At 47.1% G+C, this 25,734-nt stretch overlaps 1 protein-coding gene across 1 annotated transcript in view; it reads right to left on the reverse strand.

Annotated features, from left to right (window-relative positions):
- Positions 1-6,044: 6,044 nt before the first annotated feature.
- Positions 6,045-25,734, reverse strand: part of LPAR5 (lysophosphatidic acid receptor 5) — a 36,894-nt gene continuing 17,204 nt past the window's right edge. The window contains exon 2 of the mRNA XM_040361196.1: positions 6,045-7,597. Coding sequence (XP_040217130.1) covers positions 6,455-7,597 — 1,143 coding nt within the window. The 3' untranslated portion in view covers positions 6,045-6,454. The remainder of the gene's footprint in view (positions 7,598-25,734) is intronic.

Below are 25,734 nucleotides of genomic sequence, written 5' to 3' on the forward strand. Positions count from 1 at the left end.
GAAAAGATCCGACATTATAGAGAGAAAAGATTCCACATTATAGAGAGAAAAGATCCGACATTATAGAGAGAAAAGATCCGACATTATAGAGAGAAAAGATCCGACATTATAGAGAGAAAAGATCCGACATTATAGAGAGAAAAGATTCGACAAAGAGAGAAAAGATCCGACATTATAGAGAGAAAAGATCCGACATTATAGAGAGAAAAGATTCCACATTATAGAGAGAAAAGATCCGACATTATAGAGAGAAAAGATCCGACATTATAGAGAGAAAAGATTCCACATTATAGAGAGAAAAGATCCGACATTATAGAGAGAAAAGATTCCACATTATAGAGAGAAAAGATTCCACATTATAGAGAGAAAAGATCCGACATTATAGAGAGAAAAGATCCGACATTATAGAGAGAAAAGATTCCACATTATAGAGAGAAAAGATCCGACATTATAGAGAGAAAAGATTCCACATTATAGAGAGAAAAGATCCGACATTATAGAGAGAAAAGATTCAACATTATAGAGAGAAAAGATTCCACATTATAGAGAGAAAAGATTCGACATTATAGAGAGAAAAGATCCGACATTATAGAGAGAAAAGATCCAACATCATAGAGAGAAAAGATTCCACATTATAGAGAGAAAAGATCCGACATTATAGAGAGAAAAGATTCCACATTATAGAGAGAAAAGATTCCACATTATAGAGAGAAAAGATCCGACATTATAGAGAGAAAAGATCCGACATTATAGAGAGAAAAGATCCGACATTATAGAGAGAAAAGATCCGACATTATAGAGAGAAAAGATTCCACATTATAGAGAGAAAAGATTCCACATTATAGAGAGAAAAGATTCCACATTATAGAGAGAAAAGATCCGACATTATAGAGAGAAAAGATCCCACATTATAGAGAGAAAAGATCCGACATTATAGAGAGAAAAGATCCGACATTATAGAGAGAAAAGATCCCACATTATAGAGAGAAAAGATTCCACATTATAGAGAAAAGATTCCACATTATAGAGAGAAAAGATCCGACATTATAGAGAGAAAAGATTCCACATTATAGAGAGAAAAGATTCCACATTATAGAGAGAAAAGATCCGACATTATAGAGAGAAAAGATCCCACATTATAGAGAGAAAAGATCCGACATTATAGAGAGAAAAGATCCGACATCATAGAGAGAAAAGATCCGACATTATAGAGAGAAAAGATTGGACATTATAGAGAGAAAAGATTCCACATTATAGAGAGAAAAGATCCGACATTATAGAGAGAAAAGATCCGACATTATAGAGAGAAAAGATTACACATTATAGAGAGAAAAGATCCGACATTATAGAGAGAAAAGATTCCACATTATAGAGAGAAAAGATCCGACATTATAGAGAGAAAAGATTCCACATTATAGAGAGAAAAGATCCGACATTATAGAGAGAAAAGATTCCACATTATAGAGAGAAAAGATTCCACATTATAGAGAGAAAAGATCCGACATTATAGAGAGAAAAGATCCGACATTATAGAGAGAAAAGATTCCACATTATAGAGAGAAAAGATCCGACATTATAGAGAGAAAAGATCCGACATCATAGAGAGAAAAGATCCGACATTATAGAGAGAAAAGATTCCACATTATAGAGAGAAAAGATTCCACATTATAGAGAGAAAAGATTCCACATCATAGAGAGAAAAGATCCGACATTATAGAGAGAAAACATCCGACATTATAGAGAGAAAAGATCCGACATTATAGAGAGAAAAGATCCGACATTATAGAGAGAAAAGATCCGACATTATAGAGAGAAAAGATTCCACATCATAGAGAGAAAAGATCCGACATTATAGAGAGAAAAGATTCCACATTATAGAGAGAAAAGATCCGACATTATAGAGAGAAAAGATCCGACATTATAGAGAGAAAAGATCCGACATTATAGAGAGAAAAGATCCGACATTATAGAGAGAAAAGATCCGACATTATAGAGAGAAAAGATCCGACATTATAGAGAGAAAAGATTCGACATTATAGAGAGAAAAGATCCGACATTATAGAGAGAAAAGATCCGACATTATAGAGAGAAAAGATTCCACATCATAGAGAGAAAAGATCCGACATTATAGAGAGAAAAGATCCGACATTATAGAGAGAAAAGATCCGACATTATAGAGAGAAAAGATCCGACATTATAGAGAGAAAAGATCCGACATTATAGAGAGAAAAGATCCGACATTATAGAGAGAAAAGATCCGACATTATAGAGAGAAAAGATCCGACATTATAGAGAGAAAAGATCCGACATTATAGAGAGAAAAGATTCCACATTATAGAGAGAAAAGATTCCACATTATAGAGAGAAAAGATCCGACATTATAGAGAGAAAAGATCCAACATCATAGAGAGAAAAGATTCCACATTATAGAGAGAAAAGATCCGACATTATAGAGAGAAAAGATCCGACATTATAGAGAGAAAAGATCCGACATTATAGAGAGAAAAGATCCGACATTATAGAGAGAAAAGATCCGACATTATAGAGAGAAAAGATCCGACATTATAGAGAGAAAAGATTCGACATTATAGAGAGAAAAGATTCCACATTATAGAGAGAAAAGATCCGACATTATAGAGAGAAAAGATTCCACATTATAGAGAGAAAAGATCCGACATTATAGAGAGAAAAGATCCGACATTATAGAGAGAAAAGATTCCACATTATAGAGAGAAAAGATCCGACATTATAGAGAGAAAAGATCCGACATTATAGAGAGAAAAGATCCGACATTATAGAGAGAAAAGATTCCACATTATAGAGAGAAAAGATCCGACATTATAGAGAGAAAAGATCCGACATTATAGAGAGAAAAGATCCGACATTATAGAGAGAAAAGATTCCTCATTATAGAGAGAAAAGATCCGACATTATAGAGAGAAAAGATCCGACATTATAGAGAGAAAAGATCCGACATTATAGAGAGGAAAGATCCGACATTATAGAGAGAAAAGATCCGACATTATAGGGAGAAAAGATCCGACATTATAGAGAGAAAAGATCCGACATTATAGAGAGAAAAGATCCGACATTATAGAGAGAAAAGATCCGACATTATAGAGAGAAAAGATCCGACATTATAGAGAGAAAAGATCCGACATTATAGAGAGAAAAGTTTCTACATTATAGAGAGAAAAGATCCGACATTATAGAGAGAAAAGATTCCACATTCTAGAGAGAAAAGATTCCACATTATAGAGAGAAAAGATTCCACATTATAGAGAGAAAATATCCGACATTATAGAGAGAAAAGATCCGACATTATAGAGAGAAAAGATCCAACATTATAGAGAGAAAAGATCCGACATTATAGAGAGAAAAGATCCGACAGAGAGAAAAGATCCGACATTATAGAGAGAAAAGATCCGACATTATAGAGAGAAAAGATTCCACATTATAGAGAGAAAAGATCCGACATTATAGAGAGAAAAGATTCCACATTATAGAGAGAAAAGATCCGACATTATAGAGAGAAAAGATTCCACATTATAGAGAGAAAAGATCCGACATTATAGAGAGAAAAGATCCGACATTATAGAGAGGAAAGATTTCACATTATAGAGAGAAAAGATCCGACATTATAGAGAGAAAAGATTCGACATTATAGAGAGAAAAGATCCGACATTATAGAGAGAAAAGATCCGACATTATAGAGAGAAAAGATTCGACATTATAGAGAGAAAAGATCCAACATCATAGAGAGAAAAGATTCCACATTATAGAGAGAAAAGATCCGACATTATAGAGAGAAAAGATTCGACATTATAGAGAGAAAAGATCCGACATTATAGAGAGAAAAGATTCGACATTATAGAGAGAAAAGATCCAACATCATAGAGAGAAAAGATTCCACATTATAGAGAGAAAAGATCCGACATTATAGAGAGAAAAGATTCGACATTATAGAGAGAAAAGATCCAACATCATAGAGAGAAAAGATTCCACATTATAGAGAGAAAAGATCCGACATTATAGAGAGAAAAGATCCGACATTATAGAGAGAAAAGATTCCACATTATAGAGAGAAAAGATCCGACATTATAGAGAGAAAAGATCCGACATTATAGAGAGAAAAGATTCCACATTATAGAGAGAAAAGATCCGACATTATAGAGAGAAAAGATCCGACATTATAGAGAGAAAAGATCCGACATTATAGAGAGAAAAGATCTGACGAAGCAGTTGCCGCGGGCAATCGGACATTTCTGGTCCAATGCTCCGCCCACAGGCTATAGAAGAATTCTAATGTTGGTTGACTAGTAATAATAATTAATCAATATAATTATTACTCGTCATACAACATTAGAATTCTTCTATAGCTTGTGGGCGGAGCATTCGATCAGAAATGTACCATTGCGGCGTCATACAGTTTAGCTGCTTCATGGAATCTTCTTAGAACATTCGACAGAATTAAGGTGGAATGTGTCAATTGAAGGCTTATGGACAGTGGCGGTGAGTCCATAGTGGGCAGTGCCGCCCCCTCTTTCCTCCCGCACCCATCAATCAACAATACATAGCTTCATGCATTGCATGAAGCTATGTATTGTTGCCGCTGCCGCCCACTATTCAGATGTCCGGCCCCCTGTTGAGCGCCGGCCATCTGAATAACAGCGGTGGGGGTGTTTTGGAAGTGCTTGATTAGAGCCATCGGCCTGTGGGCTCTAATCGGCTTCCAAATGGTTAAACATCGGTCACACAGGCTGGGCGTTCCCTGTTTAAACAATGCTGTGTTAGGGAATCGCTTCCCTAACACTGACCCGCCCCTCAGCCAATCAGGTGAACCGGGTCTGGTTACCGGTCACGTGATTGGCTGAAGCGACATAGAGGACGGAAGAAGACATCGAGGGAGCACGGAGGAGGACGGCGCTGACCCGAGGAAGGCAAGTGCTGGGCAAGTGGTAAGTGCTGGGCTGGGGGGAAACTGGCTGCATTTGGGGGCACAAACTGGCGGAAACTGGGGACACAAACTGGTGGCAATTGGGGGAACAAACTGGCGGCATTTGGGGGCACAAACTGATTGCATTTAGGGGCACAAACTGGTGGCAATTGGGGGCACAAACTGGCTGCATTTGGGGGCACAAACTGGCGGAAACTGGGGGCACAAACTGGCGGAAACTGGGGGCACAAACTGGCGGCAATTGGGGGCACAAACTGGCTGCATTTGGGGGCACAAACTGGCGGAAACTGGGGGCACAAACTGGCGGAAACTGGGGGCACAAACTGGCGGCAATTGGGGGCACAAACTGGCGGCAATTGGGGGGACAAACTGGCGGAAACTGGGGGCACAAACTGGCTGCATTTGGGGGCACAAATGGGCAGAAACTGGGGGCACAAACTGGCGGCAATTTGGGGCACAAACTGGCTGCATTTGGGGGCACAAACTGGCTGCATTTGGGGGCACGAACTGGCGGCAATTGGGGGAACGAACTGGCGGCAATTGGGGCACATACTGGCGGAAACTGGGGGCACAAACTGGCGGCAATTGGGGGCACAAACTGGCAGAAACTGGGGGCACAAACTGGCGGAAACTGGGGGCAGAAACTGGCAGAAACTGGGGGCACAAACTGGCTGCATTTGAGGGGTCAAACTGGCTGCGTTTAATGGGCACAGTGGCTGCAATTAATGTTTTTTCAGTTTGTTTGCCCCCCCCCAAAAAAAAAATTGAGCACCAGCCGCCACTGCTTATGGTGTCTGTTGAATGTTCTAAGAAGATTCGACGAAGCAGCTAAACTGCACAATGCCGCGATCGTACATTTCTAGTCGAATGCTCCGCCCACAAGCTATAGTAGAATTCTAATGTTGGTTGACTAGTAATAATAATTAATAAATATATCGCTGTGGCGAAAAAGTTAGGCTGCTTCATGGAATCTTCTTAGAACATCCGACAGACACCATGAAGCCTTCAATTGACAGATTCGACCTTCATTCATTCGGATTTTTCGGACAAATGCATTTTTTAACAAAACAAAATAAATAAAAACGAATTTCGGGAGTAACTAAATACATTTATTTTTCAAGCAAAACGGAAATATTTCAGTGTGCGCATGTCTAGTTTTTCTTATGGGTTGTGTCTCTGTTGGGGAGATCCACCACCTCAGTTTCTTCTAGGAACCATTGGCACCGGGAGTAAAATTGAGGGGGAAGTAAAAGTTTGGGGGTGTCGTTGGAATAGGAAGAGGGGGGGGGGGGGTAAAGTTCAAATGGGGACTCCGCTATGTAAGATTGCTTCTTAGATGACAGGAAGCAAAGAAAACTCTTCCCAAAGAGACACGGCCTACAACTTCTAAACCCTTCCCTCCCATCTCTAAAACATATGGTCCAGAAGTCCTTGTGCTACACGTTGTTCATACTTGGCTGAGGCCTTCAAGTGCGTTGAGTTCCATTCAATACTGACTCAAATCTCGGATTCCTCGATCATTCTTTTCTTCTCACTGCCGTTGGTCACACCAAACTTAACCTGAGCCATTCGCTTCTCGTTATTCTCGTAGTCTTTGCTGGAAAGAGGAGTAATCCCAAGACTTTTCACCTTATGGTCGGAGGCCACAGTGTCACCCGTAATCCTGCCGGAGGAGCTCTTCTCCTTGGAGGACTTACTGCTGCGCGCAATTTGACTTAATGTGTTTCGGAATCCCTCGGTGCTAAAGTAATAAACCAATGGGTCAAGTGCGCAGTTGGTGCTGGCTAGTAGGACGGTGATTGAGATAATTTTCTTTAAAGTCGTTTTTGAGTCCCACCAGTCGGGTACAAGTTCGGCCCGGAGAAGGCCATAGGCAACCAGAGTTGAGTTGTAAGGAACAAAACAAAAGAGGAAGATACTGAGGTTGAGGATGAGGAGCCGGATGGTTTTGCGATGCCGCTTTGCCCCTCCTTCCGCTGCCCGGCACAACTCGAAGAACACGTGGCTGGAACCGTACACTACGGCAGTAAGGGGTAAAAGAAAACCAATCACCTCCGCCACTAACAGCAGTGGGAATAAAAAGCCCCCCCAACTACTTAAACCCTCAAAACAGCGCTGAACCCTTTCAGATCCATTCCAGCAATCCTTTGAGTCGTGTACCATGGCAGCCGGCACCGAACCACCGATGATCACCAGCCAGACACATAAACAAGTCCGAAGGGCAACCTTGGGCCGCCGCAGGTGGCGGAACCGCAAAGGGTGCACAATGGCCAAGTAACGGTCCACGTTTATGCAAAAGAGGAAGAGGCAGCTGCCGTACATGTTGATGTGGAAAATGGATCCAGAGAGGCGACAGAGGACGGAGCCAAAGGGCCAATGGTTGTTGGCATAGTAGTAGATTCTCAGGGGCAGCGAGAGGGTGAAGATCAGGTCGCTGAGTGCCAGGTTACAAAGGAAGGTTCCCACCACTGAGAGAGGTCGTAGCCAACGCAGGAACACAACGAGGGACACACCGTTCAATATGACTCCGAGGGGCATCAACACGCTGTATCCAACAAGGAGTAGGGTGCGGGAAGATGGCGGGGTGTGCTGGTCGCAGAGCTCCAAAAAAGAAGATGCATTTGTAGTCTGTGCAGAAACCTGAAATACATCAATTTATAGTTCGTCAAATTGGAAGAAGAAGAAAAAACGTCCATCAAGTTCAACTAAAAGACAAGAATTAATTGCATCTTTAGAACCCTTAACCACCATTTGGCTGGTCAAAGACCAGGCCACTTTTTGCGATTCGGCACTGCGTCGCTTTAACTGACGATTGCGCGGTCGTGCGACGTGGCTCCCAAACAAAATTGGCGTACTTTTTTCCCCACAAATAGAGCTTTCTTTTGGTGGTATTTGATCACCTCTGCGGTTTTTATTTTTTGCGCTATAAACAAAAATAGAGCGACAATTTTGAAAAAATAAAATGCAATATTTTTTACTTTTTGCTGTAATAAATATCCCCCAAAAATATATAAAAAAAATGTTTATTTTCCTCAGTTTAGGCCGATACGTATTCTTCTACATATTTTTGGTAAAAAAAAAAATCGCAATAAGCGTTTATTGTTTGGTTTGCGCAAAAGTTATAGCGTCTACAAAATAGGGGGTAGTTTTATGGCATTTTTATCAATAATTTTTATCGTGACTGCGACATTATGGCGGACACATCGGACACTTTTGACACATTTATGTATTCATTATCATTTATACAGCGATCAGCACTATAAAAACGCACTGATTACTGTAAAAATTACACTGGCAGTGAAGGGGTTAACCCAAGGGTCTCCAAATTTTCTAAACAAAGGGCCAGCTTACTGTCCTTCAGACTTTAGGAGGGCCGGACTAGGGCCATTGGGAGTAAACAACACCATATCTTTGGTGTCAGTGGGAGGACTAGTGCCCCATTGTTGGTGTCAATAGAAGGAATTGTACCCTTTGGATAGTGTCAGTTGGATGAATAGTGCCCCATTGGTGGCTTCAGCAACAAGAATGATTCCCCATTGTTGGTGTCAGTGGAAGGAATAGTGCCCCAAGGGCCAGACGAAGGCAAGCAAAGGGCTGCATCTGGCCCCAGGGCCGCAGTTTGGAGACCCCTGGGTTAACCTGTAGGGGGCGCTGAAGGGGTTAAGTGTGTCCTAGGGAGTGCTTCTAACTGTTAGGGGGCGTGGCTATGAGCGGCACGTCACTGATCGCTGCTCCTGATGAGAGGGAACAGACGATCAGTGACATCTCCCCGTTCTTCAACTCCGTGACACGATCGCGGGGACACCTTATGGGAGTCATGCTTGTAACTGTCAGCCTTGCAATGCCTCATGGGACTTGTAGTTTCACACCAGTTTGAGACCCGTGCTCTATATGCCACCCCTCCTATCCAGGTGTACACAGCACAGGAGCCGCAAGCGCCCCCTGGAGCAATTGTGACCCCCTGTAGTTACGCCCCCTGTGTTTTGGCTATGAGACAGGAAGTGAAGCTGTCAAAAAAAATCAAAAACTGACGGGGTTATTACCCTCCAATGCGGTATCCAAAATAAAAAAAAAGTTTCGCATTTTAATTTTACTTTAACACAAAGTTTACCCAAAAGAAAGCAAAAAAATAAAACAATAAAGCAAAAAATAAAACAAAAAACAACTTTATAAAATGACCAAATTTGAAGAACAGAACAGAAATTCCCTTAAGACACTCCCTAGCCCCGCCTCTCCCCGCCGTGTCATTACTTCTATTAATAGCTGCTTATATTTTGTACATTTTCGGAACGCACCGCGCCTTGTTGTGAAAACCTACAGAGCCGCGTCTCCTCATTCCTGTGGAAGTCTATTCTACGTTTTCACAGCCCATTACCGTAAAGAAGCCTTTCCGTATCAGGATGTAAACCATTTCCCACCCGGGCCAATCCTGACACTTCGCTACAATGTGCGCTACATTGAAAAAAAAGACATGAAAAAATCATCAATTTTTCGAAAATTACTCAAACATTTTATATATATATATGTTTTTTTTTTTAGCAGAGACCATAGGGAATAAAATGGCGGTCATTGCAACTTTTTATGTCACACGGTATTTACACAGCAATTTTTAAAATCGCATTTATTTTGGAAAAATCACAAATTAAAAAAAAAACAGTAAAGTTAGCCCGATTTGTTTTGTAGAATGTGAAAGATGATGTTACACCGAGTAGATAGATACCTAACATGTCGCGCTTTTAAAAATTGCGCACAATCGTGGAATGGCGGCAATTATTGGTACTTAAAAATCTCCATAGGCGACGCTTTAAACAATTTTTACAGGTTACATATTTAGAGTTACAGAGGAGGTCTTGGGCGAGAATTGTTGCTCTTTCTCTAACGCACGTGGCGATACCTCACATGTGTGGTTTGAACAGCGTTTAATATGTGGGCGGGACTTACGTATGCGTTCGCTTCTGTGCACGAGCACACAGGGAATAAAAGTGATCAAAAAAATAAAAAATGTAAAAAGAAAGCGTAAAAATAAAAACATTTAAGTAAAATAAAGAATAAAAAAAAAATTTAAGTAAAAATCGATTTTTTTTTTAACTGCTTACATTTACATTGGCAGAATGGCACGGCTGGGCACATCCTCTGCTAGTGCCCAGGCGTGCGCATTGCACACATAACCTCATCAGCGCCCCCTAGTGGTTAACTCCCAAACTGCCATTGTCATTTTCACAGTAATCAGTGCATTTTTATAGCATTTTTTGCTGTGAAAATGACAATGATCCCAAAAATGTGTCAAAATTGTTCGATGTGTCCGCCATAATGTCGCAGTCACGAAAAAAATCGCTGATCGCCGCCATTAGTAGTAAAAATGCCATAAAACTATCCCCTATTTTGTAAACGCTATAAATTGTGCGCAAACCAATCGATAAACGCTTATTACGATTTTCTTTACCAAAAATATGTAGAAGAATACGTATCGGCCTAAACTGAGGAAAAAAATGGTTTTTTTTTTATATATTTTTGGGGGATATTTATTATAGCAAAAAGTAAAAAATATTGCATCTCTGAAAATTGTCGCTCTTTTTTTGTTTATAGCGCAAGAAATAAAAACCGCAGAGGTGATCAAATACCACCAAAAGAAAGCTCTATTTGTGGGAAAAAAGGACGCCGATTTAGTTTAGGAGTCACGTCGCACGACCGCGCAATTGTCAGTTAAAGCGACGCAGTGCCGAATCGCAAAAACTGCCCGGGTCCTTTACCTGCATAATGGTCCGGGTCTTGAGTGGTTAATTTACTCTAATCAGCCTTCGTTAACTCCTTATTCTCCTTCTCCTTTATTATTTTCCTGCTGATTTTTTATTTTTGTTCACTTCTATTTTATAGACTATTAATGATTATAACTTTTTTTTTTTGCTTTGTTAATTTATATTTTTTACACTTTTAACATATTTACGCGTTTCACATAAAAAAAAGCGCAAAATAAAAAAAAAATGATTTAATTTGCAAATAACTTTTCAATGCTTTGTACCATTGTTGTTTCAGGTGAGATGTTGTGTCTTATTGACCCCTCCCCCCCCCCCCCCCCCAGATCTCACTGTAAAGAGGACCTGTCATGTCATATTCCTATTATAAGGGATCTTTACAATCCTAGTAATAGGAATAAAAGTGACCCCATTGTTTTGTCAAACTAACAAAAAGAAAGTATAATTAACAATAAATATATATTTTTTAAAGCGCCCCCGTGCGCTCGCACGCAGAAGCAAACGCATACGTAAGTGACGCCCACATATGAAAACGGTGTTCATTCCACACATGTGAGGTATCGTCACGAACGTTAGAGCGAGAGCGATAATTCTAGCTCTAGACCTCCTCTGTAACTCAAAACATGTAACCAGTAAAAAAAATTAAAGTGCGTTGTCTATGGGGATTTTTAAGTACCGAAGTGTGGCGCCATTCCACGAGCGTGTGCAATTTTGAAGTGTGACATGTTAGGTATCTAATTACTCGGCGTAACTTCATCTTTCACATCTTATACAAAAACATTGGGCTAACTTTGCAAAACGTTTCCCGTTCGAAAAATTGCTGCGCAAATACAGTGCGAAAAAAAAAGTTTCAACAATCGCCATTGTATTCTCTGGGGTCTCTGCTAAAAAAAGAAACATATATAATGTTTGGGGGTTCTGTGTAATTTTCTAGAAAAAAAAAATTGCAGATTTTTACATGTAGGAGAGAAGTGTCAGATTTGGCCCGGGTGGCGAGGGGTTAATGAAGTCCTCCAAAGTTACTAAAAGGTCACCTATAAGAGGCGGTGACGTGATAATAAACATCTCCGGTGCAGGAAGGTCAGTTCATTAATCTACTGAAGAGCGAAGCAAACAGCTCCGGATCTGAGAGGTTTCCTCCTCCATGCCGGGTGTTGAATACTCAACATAAACACTTAATTTCTCATCGGTTGTTTAGATGTCACATTGCGTGCCGAAGTTCGGAAAATACTCATTTATAAAGGACGGTCAGTAAAATAAAATTTCTGGGACTATTTTAGGGCATAAAAACTCTAAATTCAGTGTAAATATTTACAGCAGTAAAAGGAAAATATGGAAGCAGGACCTCGAAATAGAACAAGTAGTGGAGTCAGGTACGGAGCCGCCGATCATTACCATTTTCCTCTGGGGGTGGGGGGGGTGAGAGTTCAGCCGAGGGGACTTAAGGATGTGTGCATTGGCGAATTGTGCATGTGTGGCAAAAAATGCGCTATTAGTGCGTGGGGCTTATCACACAGAACGCAGGGGTCAGAAATGCTTAAGACGGAGAGCGCACGGTTCAAGAGTGCAAGTTGCCTGGCATGCATGTCGTATGGTGTGCAGAGGACAGGAGTGCGTGTCGTACGGTGTACAGAGGACAGGAGTGCGTGTCGTACGGCGTACAGAGGACAGGAGTGCGTGTTGTACGGTGTGCAGAGGACAGGAGTGCGTGTTGTACGGTGTGCAGAGGACAGGAGTGCGTGTTGTACGGTGTGCAGAGAACAGGAGTGCGTGTCGTACGGTGTACAGAGGACAGGAGTGCGTGTCGTACGGCGTACAGAGGACAGGAGTGCATGTTGTATGGTGTACAGAGGACAGGAGTGCGTGTTGTACGGTGTGCAGAGGACAGGAGTGCGTGTTGTATGGTGTGCAGAGGACAGGAGTGCGTTTTGTACGGTGTGCAGAGGACAGGAGTGCGTGTCGTACGGTGTGCAGAGGACAGGAGTGCGTGTTGTATGGTGTGCAGAGGACAGGAGTGCGTGTCGTACGGTGTGCAGAGGACAGGAGTGCATGTTGTATGGTGTGCAGAGGACAGGAGTGCGTGTCGTACGGTGTGCAGAGGACAGGAGTGCATGTTGTATGGTGTGCAGAGGACAGGAGTGCGTGTCGTATGGTGTGCAGAGGACAGGAGTGCGTGTTGTATGGTGTGCAGAGGACAGGAGTGCGTGTCGTACGGTGTGCAGAGGACAGGAGTGCGTGTCGTACGGTGTGCAGAGGACAGGAGTGCGTGTCGTACGGTGTGCAGAGGACAGGAGTGCATGTTGTATGGTGTGCAGAGGACAGGAGTGCGTGCCGTATGGTGTGCAGAGGACAGGAGTGCGTGTCGTACGGTGTGCAGAGGACAGGAGTGCGTGTTGTACGGTGTGCAGAGGACAGGAGTGCATGTCGTACGGTGTGCAGAGGACAGGAGTGCGTGTTGTATGGTGTGCAGAGGACAGGAGTGCGTGTCGTATGGTGTACAGAGGACAGGAGTGCGTGTTGTACGGTGTGCAGAGGACAGGAGTGCATGTTGTATGGTGTGCAGAGGACAGGAGTGCATGCTGTACGGTGTGCAGAGGACAGGAGTGCGTGTCGTACAGTGTGCAGAGGACAGGAGTGTGTGTCGTACGGCGTACAGAGGACAGGAGTGCGTGTCGTACGGCGTACAGAGGACAGGAGTGCGTGTTGTACGGTGTGCAGAGGACAGGAGTGCATGTTGTACGGTGTGCAGAGGACAGGAGTGCATGTTGTACGGTGTGCAGAGGACAGGAGTGCATGTTGTACGGTGTGCAGAGGACAGGAGTGCGTGTCGTACGGTGTGCAGAAGACAGGAGTGCGTGTCGTACGGCGTACAGAGGACAGGAGTGCGTGTCATACGGTGTGCAGAGGACAGGAGTGCGTGTCGTACGGTGTGCAGAGGACAGCACATAAAAGCTGAATTACCATTTACACTGAAACCTCTGAGTGTCCTCACTCCTCGGGTGACAGAGCGGGGGTGGGGGAGCAGATGAGACCACAATGTAAGAATTGAGTACAGAATGAATACAGCAGGAAGTCCATACTTAGCCCGCCGCCATTTTTCAGAAGCATTGTGTACATAACGTGGCGTCACCGAGACGGGGGTGAGGAGAGTACCTTCACTGGGACGGGGGTGAGGAGAGTACCTTCACCGGGACGGGGGTGAGGAGAGTACCTTCACCGGGACGGGGGTGAGGAGAGTACCTTCACCGGGACGGGGGTGAGGAGAGTACCTTCACTGGGACGGGGGTGAGGAGAGTACCTTCACAGGGACGGGGGTGAGGAGAGTACCTTCACCGGGACTGGGGCGAGGAGAGTACCTTCACCGGGACGGGGGCGAGGAGAGTACCTTCACTGGGAGGGGGTGAGGAGAGTACCTTCATCAGGAAGGGGGCGAGGAGAGTACCTTCACTGGGACGGGGGGTGAGGAGAGTACCTTCACTGGGACGGGGGTGAGGAGAGTACCTTCACCGGGACAGGGGTGAGAAGAGTACCTTCACCGGGACGGGGGCGAGTACCATCACTGGGAGGGGGGTGAGGAGAGTACCTTCACCGGGAAGGGGGCGAGGAGAGTACCTTCACCGGGACAGGGGCGAGGAGAGTACCTTCACCGGGACAGGGGTGAGGAGAGTACCTTCACCGGGAAGGGGGCGAGGAGAGTACCTTCACTGGGACGGGGGTGAGGAGAGTACCTTCACCGGGACGGGGGTGAGGAGAGTACCTTCACCGGGACGGGGGTGAGGAGAGTACCTTCACTGGGACGGGGGTGAGGAGAGTACCTTCACCGGGAAGGGGGCGAGGAGAGTACCTTCACTGGGACGGGGGTGAGGAGAGTACCTTCACTGGGACGGGGGCGAGGAGAGTACCTTCACCGGGATGGGGGCGAGGAGAGTACCTTCACCGGGACGGGGGTGATGAGAGTACCTTCACCGGGACGGGGGCGAGTACCTTCACTGGGAGGGGGGTGAGGAGAGTACCTTCACCGGGAAGGGGGCGAGGAGAGTACCTTCACTGGGATGGGGGTGAGGAGAGTACCTTCACCGGGAAGGGGGCGAGGAGAGTACCTTCACCGGGACGGGGGTGAGGAGAGTACCTTCACTGGGACGGGGGTGAGGAGAGTACCTTCACTGGGACGGGGTGAGGAGAGTACCTTCACCGGGATGGGGGCGAGGAGAGTACCTTCACTGGGACGGGGGTGAGGAGAGTACCTTCACTGGAACGGGGGCGAGGAGAGTACCTTCACCGGGACGGGGGCGAGGAGAGTACCTTCACCGGGACAGGGGCGAGGAGAGTACCTTTACTGGGACGGGGGTGAGGAGAGTACCTTCATCGGAACGGGGGCGAGGAGAGTACCTTCACCGGGATGGGGGCGAGGAGAGTACCTTCACTGGGACGAGGGCGAGGAGAGTACCTTCACTGGGACGGGGGCGCGGAGAGTACCTTCACTGGGACGAGGGCGAGGAGAGTACCTTCACTGGGACAGGGGCGAGGAGAGTACCTTCACTGGGACGAGGGCGAGGAGAGTACCTTCACTGGGATGGGGGCGAGGAGAGTACCTTCACCGGGACGGGGGTGAGGAGAGTACCTTCACCGGGACGGGTGAACCATAAATGATTTGCACACATTGGTATTTTGTGACATTTGGGGACAGAGCTCTGCTGCCTTCTTATAGATCCTCCCAACAGATTTACATAAAAAGCTGAATTACCATTTACACTGAACCTCTGAGTGTCCTCACTCCTCGGGTGACAGAGCGGGGGTGGGGAAGCAGATGAGACCACAATGTAAGAATTGAGTACAGAATGAATACAGCAGGAAGTCCATACTTAGCCCGCCGCCGTCTGCAGAAGCATTGTGTACATAACGTAGTGTCACCGGGATGGGGGTGAGGAAAGTACCTTCACCGGGACGGGGGCGGGGAGAGTACCTTCACCGGGATGGGGAAAGTACCTTCACTGGGACGGGGGCGAGGAGAGTACCTTCACTGAGACGGGGGCGAGGAGAGTACCTTCACTGAGACGGGGGCGAGGAGAGTACCTTCACTGAGACGGGGGCGAGGAGAGTACCTTCACTGAGACGGGGGCGAGTAGAGTACCTTCACCGGGATGGGGAGAGTACCTTCACTGGGACGGGGGCGAGGAGAGTACCTTCACCGGGACGGGGGTGAGGAGAGCACCTTCACCGGGACGGGGAGAGTACCTTCACTGGGACGGGGGCGAGGAGAGTACCTTCACCGGGACGGGGGTGAGGAGAGTACCTTCACCGGGACGGGGGCGAGGAGAGTACCTTCACCGGGACGGGGGTGAGGAGAGCACCATCACCGGGATGGGGAGAGTACCTTCACCGGGACGGGGGCGAGGAGAGTACCTTCACCGGGACGGGGGTGAGGAGAGCACCTTCACCGGGACGGGGAGAGTACCTTCACAGGGACGGGGGCGAGGAGAGTACCTTCACCGGGACAGGGGGTGAGGAGAGTACCTTCACCGGGACAGGGGCGAGGAGAGTACCTTCACCGGGATGGGGAGAGTACCTTCACTGGGACGGGGGCGAGGAGAGTACCTTCACCGGGACGGGGGTGAGGAGAGCACCTTCACCGGGACGGGGAGAGTACCTTCACTGGGACGGGGGCGAGGAGAGTACCTTCACCGGGACGGGGGTGAGGAGAGTACCTTCACCGGGACGGGGGCGAGGAGAGTACCTTCACCGGGACGGGGGTGAGGAGAGCACCTTCACCGGGATGGGGGCGAGGAGAGTACCTTCACCGGGACGGGGGTGAGGAGAGCACCTTCACCGGGATGGGGAGAGTACCTTCACCGGGACGGGGGCGAGGAGAGTACCTTCACCGGGACGGGGGTGAGGAGAGCACCTTCACTGGGATGGGGAGAGTACCTTCACAGGGACGGGGGCGAGGAGAGTACCTTCACCGGGACGGGGGTGAGGAGAGTACCTTCACCGGGACAGGGGCGAGGAGAGTACCTTCACCGGGATGGGGAGAGTACCTTCACTGGGACGGGGGCGAGGAGAGTACCTTCACCGGGACGGGGTGAGGAGAGCACCTTCACCGGGACGGGGAGAGTACCTTCACTGGGACGGGGGTGAGGAGAGTCCCTTCACCGGGACGGGGGTGAGGAGAGTACCTTCACCGGGATGGGGGCGAGGAGAGTACCTTCACCGGGACGGGGGTGAGGAGAGCACCTTCACCGGGATGGGGAGAGTACCTTCACCGGGACGGGGGCGAGGAGAGTACCTTCACCGGGACGGGGGTGAGGAGAGCACCTTCACCGGGATGGGGAGAGTACCTTCACAGGGACGGGGGCGAGGAGAGTACCTTCACCGGGACGGGGGTGAGGAGAGTACCTTCACCGGGACAGGGGCGAGGAGAGTTTGTGCCACCCCCCCCCCCCCCCCCGCCTGGCACTTACCTTTCTCGTTCAGCCATCCTCGGATCCTCCTCCACGATCCCTCGATTTTAGCCGCCCTCGATGTCACTTCAGCCAATCAGGTTACCGGTAACCAGACCCGGTGAACCTGATTGGCTGAGACGCCTGTCAGTGTTAACCAGGGAACGCACACCCCCTGCATCCCCTCTTTAAAGCGGGGGTTCACCCTATTAAAAAAATAAAAAAATAAAAATTTTATTAGACCATTACATTCGGCATCGTAGCGCGAGCTACAGTATGCCGGTCTTACATTTTTTATCCCCGTACTCACTGTGCTATGGATCATTGAAGATTCCGGGGAATGGGCGTTCCTATGGTGAGAGAAGGTGATTGACGGCCGGCTCTGGCACGTCACGCTTCTCCGGAAATAGCCGAAATAGGCTTGGCTCTTCACGGCGCCTGCGCATAGCCTGTGCGCAGGCGCCGTGAAGAGCCGAGACCTACTCCGGCTGTCTTCGGGGAGCGTGACGTGCCAGAGCCGGCCGTCAATCATCCTCCCTCTCCATAGGCACACCCATTCCCCACGGGAGTCGGAATCTTCAATGATCCATAGCACAGTGAGTACGGGGATTAAAAATTTAAGACCGGCATACTGTAGCTCACGCTACGATGCCGAATTTAATGATATAATGATGTTAAGGAGGGTGAACCACCGCTTTAACTAATTGAAAGCCGATTAGAGCCCTCAGGCCGCTGGCTCTAATAGACACTTCCACAGCCAACCAGCTGCCGTTATTCATATGGCCGGCGCTCACCAGGGGGCCGGCCATCTGAATAAGTGGGCGGCAGCGGCGACAATACGTAGATTCATGCAATGCAAGAATCTATGTATTGTTTTTCAGTGGCGGCGCAGAAGAGAGAGGCGGCGGCGCTCCTGCGCCCTCTATGGATGCACCGCCACTGATCTCAGGGATAGCCAGGCTCGTCAGCAGGCGGGCAGCGAGGTACCAAAACGTAGGCAGAGCCAAAGTCAGGAGCCGAGTCAGATCAGGAACAGGTAGCCATCCAGGAATGGAACACAGAGCCAAAGTCAGGAGCCGAGTCGGATCAGGAGCCGTACAGGAATGGAACACAGAGCCAAGGTCAGGAGCCGAGTCGGATCAGGAGCCGTACAGGAATGGAACACAGAGCCAAAGTCAGGAGCCGAGTCGGATCAGGAGCCATACAGGAATGGAACACAGAGCCAAAGTCAGGAGCCGAGTCAGATCAGGAGCCATACAGGAATGGAACACAGAGCCAAAGTCAGGAGCCGAGTCGGATCAGGAGCCGTACAGGAATGGAACACAGAGCCAAAGTCAGGAGCCGAGTCGGATCAGGAGCCGTACAGGAATGGAACACAGAGCCAAAGTCAGGAGCCGAGTCGGATCAGGAGCCGTACAGGAACGGAACACAGAGCCAAGGTCAGGAGCCGAGTCGGATCAGGAGCCGTACAGGAATGGAACACAGAGCCAAAGTCAGGAGCCGAGTCGGATCAGGAGCCGTACAGGAATGGAACACAGAGCCAAAGTCAGGAGCCGAGTCGGATCAGGAGCCGTACAGGAACGGAACACAGAGCCAAGGTCAGGAGCCGAGTCGGATCAGGAGCCGTACAGGAATGGAACACAGAGCCAAGGTCAAGAGCAAGCCGGGTCATAAAGTAGGAGAGCACACATGATCAGATACAGGACACAGCTGAAGATCAGTCAGCAAAGAATAGGTCCCAAGACTCCCCTTAAACAGGCCGTCTGGCGCCAAGGGGAATTGAGCCTGTGCGATCGCGGCCTCAGCCGCGCATGTGTGCGCCTGTTCGCCGCTCTATGCGCTTGCGCACATCTATGTGCATAATGCCTCATAGGAATTCCCTGACAGTAACTCCAGGACGAAATGTCGCCGGACGGCGCTGTGTTGGGAACCGCAGTGAGGGCTTTGACCCCAGGTGAGTATTACATAATGAGCTAGTATGCATATTAGCTCATTATCATTATGACTTTGTCTTGCAGGTGTTAGTGTTTTTTTCCCTAAAGTGGGTTTATAATGACGTTAAGGGTGTGTGTGGGTTGTGTTTCATTTCCGAGAATGAGTGTAGAGAGTCACAGGAAGAGCAGAGGGAGGAGGAGCAGAGGGAGGAGGAGGACAGCTTCCAATCTTGTGGTTTTCAAGGGAAATTTGCTACCAAAACACCAATTCTTACATCTTACCTAATATGAGACGTCACACAGCAGGCCGAGAATCCGCTTCACTTTGGACTTTCAATGAATTTATTACATCACATTTCTGCTCAAAATAAGTGTAAAAAAGCCTCACCTATACCTTGAAATATAGAAGAGTGACGGCCAGTGGCGTCACTAGGGTTGGTGTCACCAGGTGAGACCCCCTCTCTCAGTACAGACCCCCCTCCCTCAGTACAGATCCCCATCACTAAGAACAGACCCCCCTCAGAACCGACCCCCTCTCTCAGTACAGACCCCCCTCATCAGTACAGACAGCCACATCAGTGTAGAATCCCCCTCTTAGTGCAGACCCCCATAAGTATAGACACCCCCTTAGTGCAGACCCCCCCATCCGTATAGACACCCCCCGTAGTACAGACTCCCCCATCAGTATAGACACCCCCCTTAGTACAGACCCCCCCATCAGTATAGACACCCCCCTTAGTACAGACCCCCCCATCAGTATAGACACCCCCCTTAGTACAGACCCCCTCCATCAGTATAGACACCCCCCTTAGTACAGACCCCCCCATCAGTATAGACACCCCCTTAGTACAGACCCCCTCCATCAGTATAGACACCCCCCTTAGTACAGACCCCCCCATCAGTATAGACATCCCCCTTAGTACAGACCCCCTCCATCAGTATAGACACCCCCCCTTAGTACAGACCCCCTCCATCAGTATAGGCACCCCCCCTTAGTACAGACCCCCTCCATCAGTATAGACACCCCCCTTAGTACAGCCCCCCTCCATCAGTATAGACACCCCCCTTAGTACAGACCCCCCCATCAGTATAGACACCCCCCTTAGTACAGACCCCCTCCATCAGTATAGACTCCCCCCTTAGTGCAGACCCCCATCAGTATAGACACCCCCTTAGTACAGACCCCCCATCAGTACAGACCCCCTCCTTAGTACAGACCCCCCCATCAGCATAGACGCCCCCTTAGTGCAGATCCCCATCAGTATAGACACCCCCTTAGTGCAAACCCCTGTAGTAAAGACACCCCCCTTAGTACAGACCCCACATTATAACACCCCCCCCTTAGTACAGACCCTCGCATTATACAACCCCCCTTAGTACAGACCCCCGCATTATACCCCCCCCCTGTACAGACCCTTGCAGTATAGACATCCCACTTGGTGCAGACCCCCCCATTAGCATAGGCACCCCTCTCCCCCGCACATGTACAGTACAGACCTCAGAACATCGTGGCCGCGGACATGTACACACAGCGGTGTGTGGCCCTCTGGCTCCTCCTCCTCACTGGATGTAAACAGAGAGGAGGAGGAGGCTTTGGCGGCTTCAGTCCCCACTGACATGAGCGAGTGAAGGGCAGCAGGTGGCGGGCGGTTTTAGCGGTGCTGCTATCCACGAGTTTCACCCCTCTGGCGGGTGTCACCCGGGTGCGGCCTTTCCCGCCCCCCACCCAGCAATGCCACTGGTGACGGCAGAAAAAGACCCCCGTGGTCCATCAAGTCTGCCGAAAAAGACCCCCGTGGTCCATCAAGTCTGCCCCTCTTTTTAATTTTTTGAGTATACAGTAGATCTGGGGGTGTTCCCAGCAAGTTCACCTGTTGATGGACTGACTACCTCTGCTGGAAATCTCGAAAACTCTTTCTATAAATAAATACGTTTTAAGGTTAGTTTTAACCATTTCCCGACCGCCGCATGTACGTCAGCAGAATGCCACGGGCAGGCAAATGGGTGTAACTGTACATCCCCTCGAATTTGCCTCCCAGCGGGCGCCCGCGTGCCTGCCACGTGCTTAGGGAGTGCGCTTGCGGGGTCCCGGGAACTCAATTTTCGCCAGCGGCCCGCAATTGCGGCCAGGAGAGGCAGAACGGGGGGATGCCTATGTAAACAAGACCTTTCCCTGTTCTGCCTAGTGACAGGCGTTGGCCAGCCAAATGGTCCGGGGCTGAAGTGGCTAGTGATATAAAGATCTATATAGAGGAATCAGGACCTCCTTCCTCCTGATGAAGACCCCTCTAGTGATATAAAGATCTATATAGAGGAATCAGGACCTCCTTCCCCCTGATGAAGACCCCTCTAGTGATATAAAGATCTATATAGAGGAATCAGGACCTCCTTCCTCCTGATGAAGACCCCTCTAGTGATATAAAGATCTATATAGAGGAATCAGAACCTCCTCCACCCTGATGAAGACCTCTCTAGTGATATAAAGATCTATATAGAGGAATCAGGACCTCCTTCCTCCCAATGAAGACCCCTCTAGTGATATAAAGATCTATATAGAGGAATCAAGACCTCCTTCCCCCTGATGAAGACCCCTCTAGTGATATAAAGATCTATATAGAGGAATCAGGACCTCCTTCCCCCTGATGAAGACCCCTCTAGTGATATAAAGATCTATATAGAGGAATCAGGACCTCCTTCCTCCTGCTGGTGACCCCTCTAGTGATATAAAGATCTATATAGAGGAATCAGGACCTCCTTCCTCCCAATGAAGACCCCTCTAGTGATATAAAGATCTATATAGAGGAATCAAGACCTCCTTCCCCCTGATGAAGACCCCTCTAGTGATATAAAGATCTATATAGAGGAATCAGGACCTCCTTCCCCCTGATGAAGACCCCTCTAGTGATATAAAGATCTATATAGAGGAATCAGGACCTCCTTCCTCCTGCTGGTGACCCCTCTAGTGATATAAAGATCTATATAGAGGAATCAGGACCTCCTTCCCCCTGCTGGTGACCCCTCTAGTGATATGAAGATCTATATAGAGGAATCAGGACCTCCTTCCCCCTGATGAAGACCCCTCTAGTGATATAAAGATCTATATAGAGGAATCAGGACCTCCTCCCTCCTGCTGGTGACCCCTCTAGTGATATAAAGATCTATATAGAGGAATCAGGACCTCCTTCCTCCTGATGAAGACCCCTCTAGTGATATAAAGATCTATATAGAGGAATCAGGACCTCCTTCCCCCTGATGAAGACCCCTCTAGTGATATAAAGATCTATATAGAGGAATCAGGACCTCCTTCCTCCTGATGAAGACCCCTCTAGTGATATAAAGATCTATATAGAGGAATCAGAACCTCCTCCCCCCTGATGAAGACCCCTCTAGTGATATAATTATCTATATAGAGGAATCAGGACCTCCTTCCTCCTGCTGGTGACCCCTCTAGTGATATAAAGATCTATATAGAGGAATCAGGACCTCCTTCCCCCTGCTGGTGACCCCTCTAGTGATATGAAGATCTATATAGAGGAATCAGGACCTCCTTCCCCCTGATGAAGACCCCTCTAGTGATATAAAGATCTATATAGAGGAATCAGGACCTCCTCCCTCCTGCTGGTGACCCCTCTAGTGATATAAAGATCAATATAGAGGAATCGGGACCTCCTTCCTCCTGCTGGTGACCCCTCTAGGGATATAAAGATCTATATAGAGGAATCAGGACCTCCTTCCTCCTGATGAAGACCCCTCTAGTGATATAAAGATCTATATAAAGGAATAAGGACCTCCTTCCTCCTGATGAAGACCCCACTAGTGATATAAAGATCTATATAGAGGAATCATGACCTCCTTCCTCCTGATGAAGACCCTTCTAGTGATATAAAGATCTATATAGAGGAATCAGGACCTCCTTCCTCCTGATGAAGACCCCTCTAGTGATATAAAGATCTATATAGAGGGATCAGGACCTCCTTCCCCCTGATGAAGACCCCTCTAGTGATATAATTATCTATATAGGGGAATCAGGACCTCCTTCCTCCTGCTGGTGACCCATCTAGTGATATAAAGATCTATATAGAGGAATCAGGACCTCCTTCCTCCTGCTGGTGACCCCTCTAGTGATATGAAGATCTATATAGAGGAATCAGGACCTCCTTCCCCCTGATGAAGACCCCTCTAGTGATATAAAGATCTATATAGAGGAATCAGGACCTCCTCCCTCCTGCTGGTGACCCCTCTAGTGATATAAAGATCTATATAGAGGAATCAGGACCTCCTTCCTCCTGATGAAGACCCCTCTAGTGATATAAAGATCTATATAAAGGAATAAGGACCTCCTTCCTCCTGATGAAGACCCCACTAGTGATATAAAGATCTATATAGAGGAATCAGGACCTCCTTCCCCCTAAAGAAGACCCCTCTAGTGATATAAAGATCTATATAGAGGAATCAGGACCTCCTTCCTCCTGATGAAGACCCTTCTAGTGATATAAAGATCTATATAGAGGAATCAGGACCTCCTTCCCCCTGATGAAGACCCCTCTAGTGATATAAAGATCTATATAGAGGAATAAGGACCTCCTTTCTCCTGATGAAGACCCCTCTAGTGATATAAAGATCTATATAGAAGAATCGGGACCTCCTTCCTCCTGATGAAGACCCCTCTAGTGATATAAAGATCTATATAGAGGAATCCGGACCTCCTTTCTCCTGATGAAGACCCCTCTAGTGATATAAAGATCTATATAGAGGAATCAGGACCTCCTTAGTTATTATAAGAGGTATTGTGAGTTGTAGGTGTCTCTGGGTGTGCTTTGTGTTGCCGTCTCTGGTAATGACCTCTGCGTGTCTCTGAGGAGAATACGGAGCAATCAGTGACTCAGCTTTTCCCGAGGGACTTTGAACACGGAGACGGTTAGAGTTCAAACTCATAATATCTGAACTACGGCCTCCTAAAGTGTAAGTTCAGCCAAAGTCCACCCTGTGGCTCTAAGGCTGCATTCACACCTAGGCGTACAAAATCACGGCATTTTGTACCGCGATTTGCGGCGACAAAACGCCGCGATTGTGAATGCAGCCTCACCCCCTCTATGGAGATGGTTCACATCTTCTATGCTGAACGCCGAAAGCCGCCTGAAAAAAAGGTCCGGGACTTTTTTTCAGGCGGCAGGCGTACGGCGTACGGCGTTCGGCATGGAGATGTGAACCATCTCCATAGAGGGCAATGTGTTTTCATCCCTCCAGCGTCTCGGGGCTGCTGCGGCGTCACACTACAGGCGACAAAACTCCTAGGTGTGAATGGGGGCTAAGAAGAGTTATCATTTCTGTCAAGCTTTGTCTGTGGCCCCTGCAGGGGAGATTTCCCTACATCCTGTGTGTTTGACCCCCCTGGACAAGAAATGGTGGCGGAAGAATGGTTGTCACTGGGCAAAAAGACCTCAATGAAGACCATTACGAGACATTCTAATCGTCACTGATTGGTCCGTATTCTCCTCTATTATAATAATAGTACGGAACAGCACTGAGGGGACATGACCTCCAAGCTAACCGCAGAAAGTATTATTATCTACAGGCAGCGAGACGGCTGACAGGAAGTGGATTGAAACGCGTAGAACTCTGTAAAGTGTATGAGGTGAACTCCTTTCTTTAAATAAAGAATGTAAAAAAAAAAAAAAAAACGCATGTACAGTACAAATATTTAGAAAAAAGTTAAATACTGTATATGAAAAAAAAAAAACATGTACAGAACAAATGTAAACCTAAACTCAGAAAAAAGTTAAATTCTATATATGAAAAAAAAAAGACAAAGTATAATAAAAATATATTAAACATAAATAAAATAATAATACAAAAAAAAATATTATCTTGGATAATGATTAATGAAAGACTTCCGTCTCCCATAAAACAATAAAATTACCGGGTTTAAAAAGAAACTTGGGACCCGCAGATCAAATCTTGGGGAATGCCTAGTGCCCTTTTGGCTTTTTTACCCCCTCGGTAGCGTGATACGGATGCACAGTCACTCCTCTTTTTCTCATGTTACACCCAAAAACATAAATGTATTTTATTGGGGTTTTATGTGAGAGACACAAAGTGTCACATAATTGTGAGGTGGAAGGAAAATGATACAAATAAATATGTGAAAAGTGTGGGGGGGAGGGGCATTTGTATGGCGCCCCCCGGAGTCAATACTTTGTAGAACCCCCTTTCTCTACAAGTCTTTTTGGGGGGGTCTCTACCAGCTTTGCACATCTAGAGAGGGACATTTTTGCCCATTCTTCTTCTCTGTAAAATATCTCTGTCTCTGTCAGATTGGATGGAGAGCGTCTGTGATCAGCAATTTTCAGGTCTTGCCACAGATTCTCAATGGGATTTAGGTCTGGACTGTGACTGGGCCATTCTAACACATGGATAGGCTTTGATCTAAACCATTCCATTGTAGCTCTGGCTGTACTTTAGGGTCGTTGTCCTGCTGGAAGGTAAACCCCCCCCCCAGTCTCAAGTCTTTTTCTTCTAAGATTGTCCCGTATTTGTCTCCATCCATCTTCCCATCAACTCTGACCAGCTTCCCTGTCCCTGCTGAAGAAAAGCATCCCCACCACATGATGCTGCCACCACCATGTTTCACGGTGGGGATGGTGTGTTCAGGG

This window comes from Rana temporaria, chromosome 8, assembly GCF_905171775.1.
Source record: "Rana temporaria chromosome 8, aRanTem1.1, whole genome shotgun sequence".
NCBI classification, from domain to species: domain Eukaryota; kingdom Metazoa; phylum Chordata; class Amphibia; order Anura; family Ranidae; genus Rana; species Rana temporaria.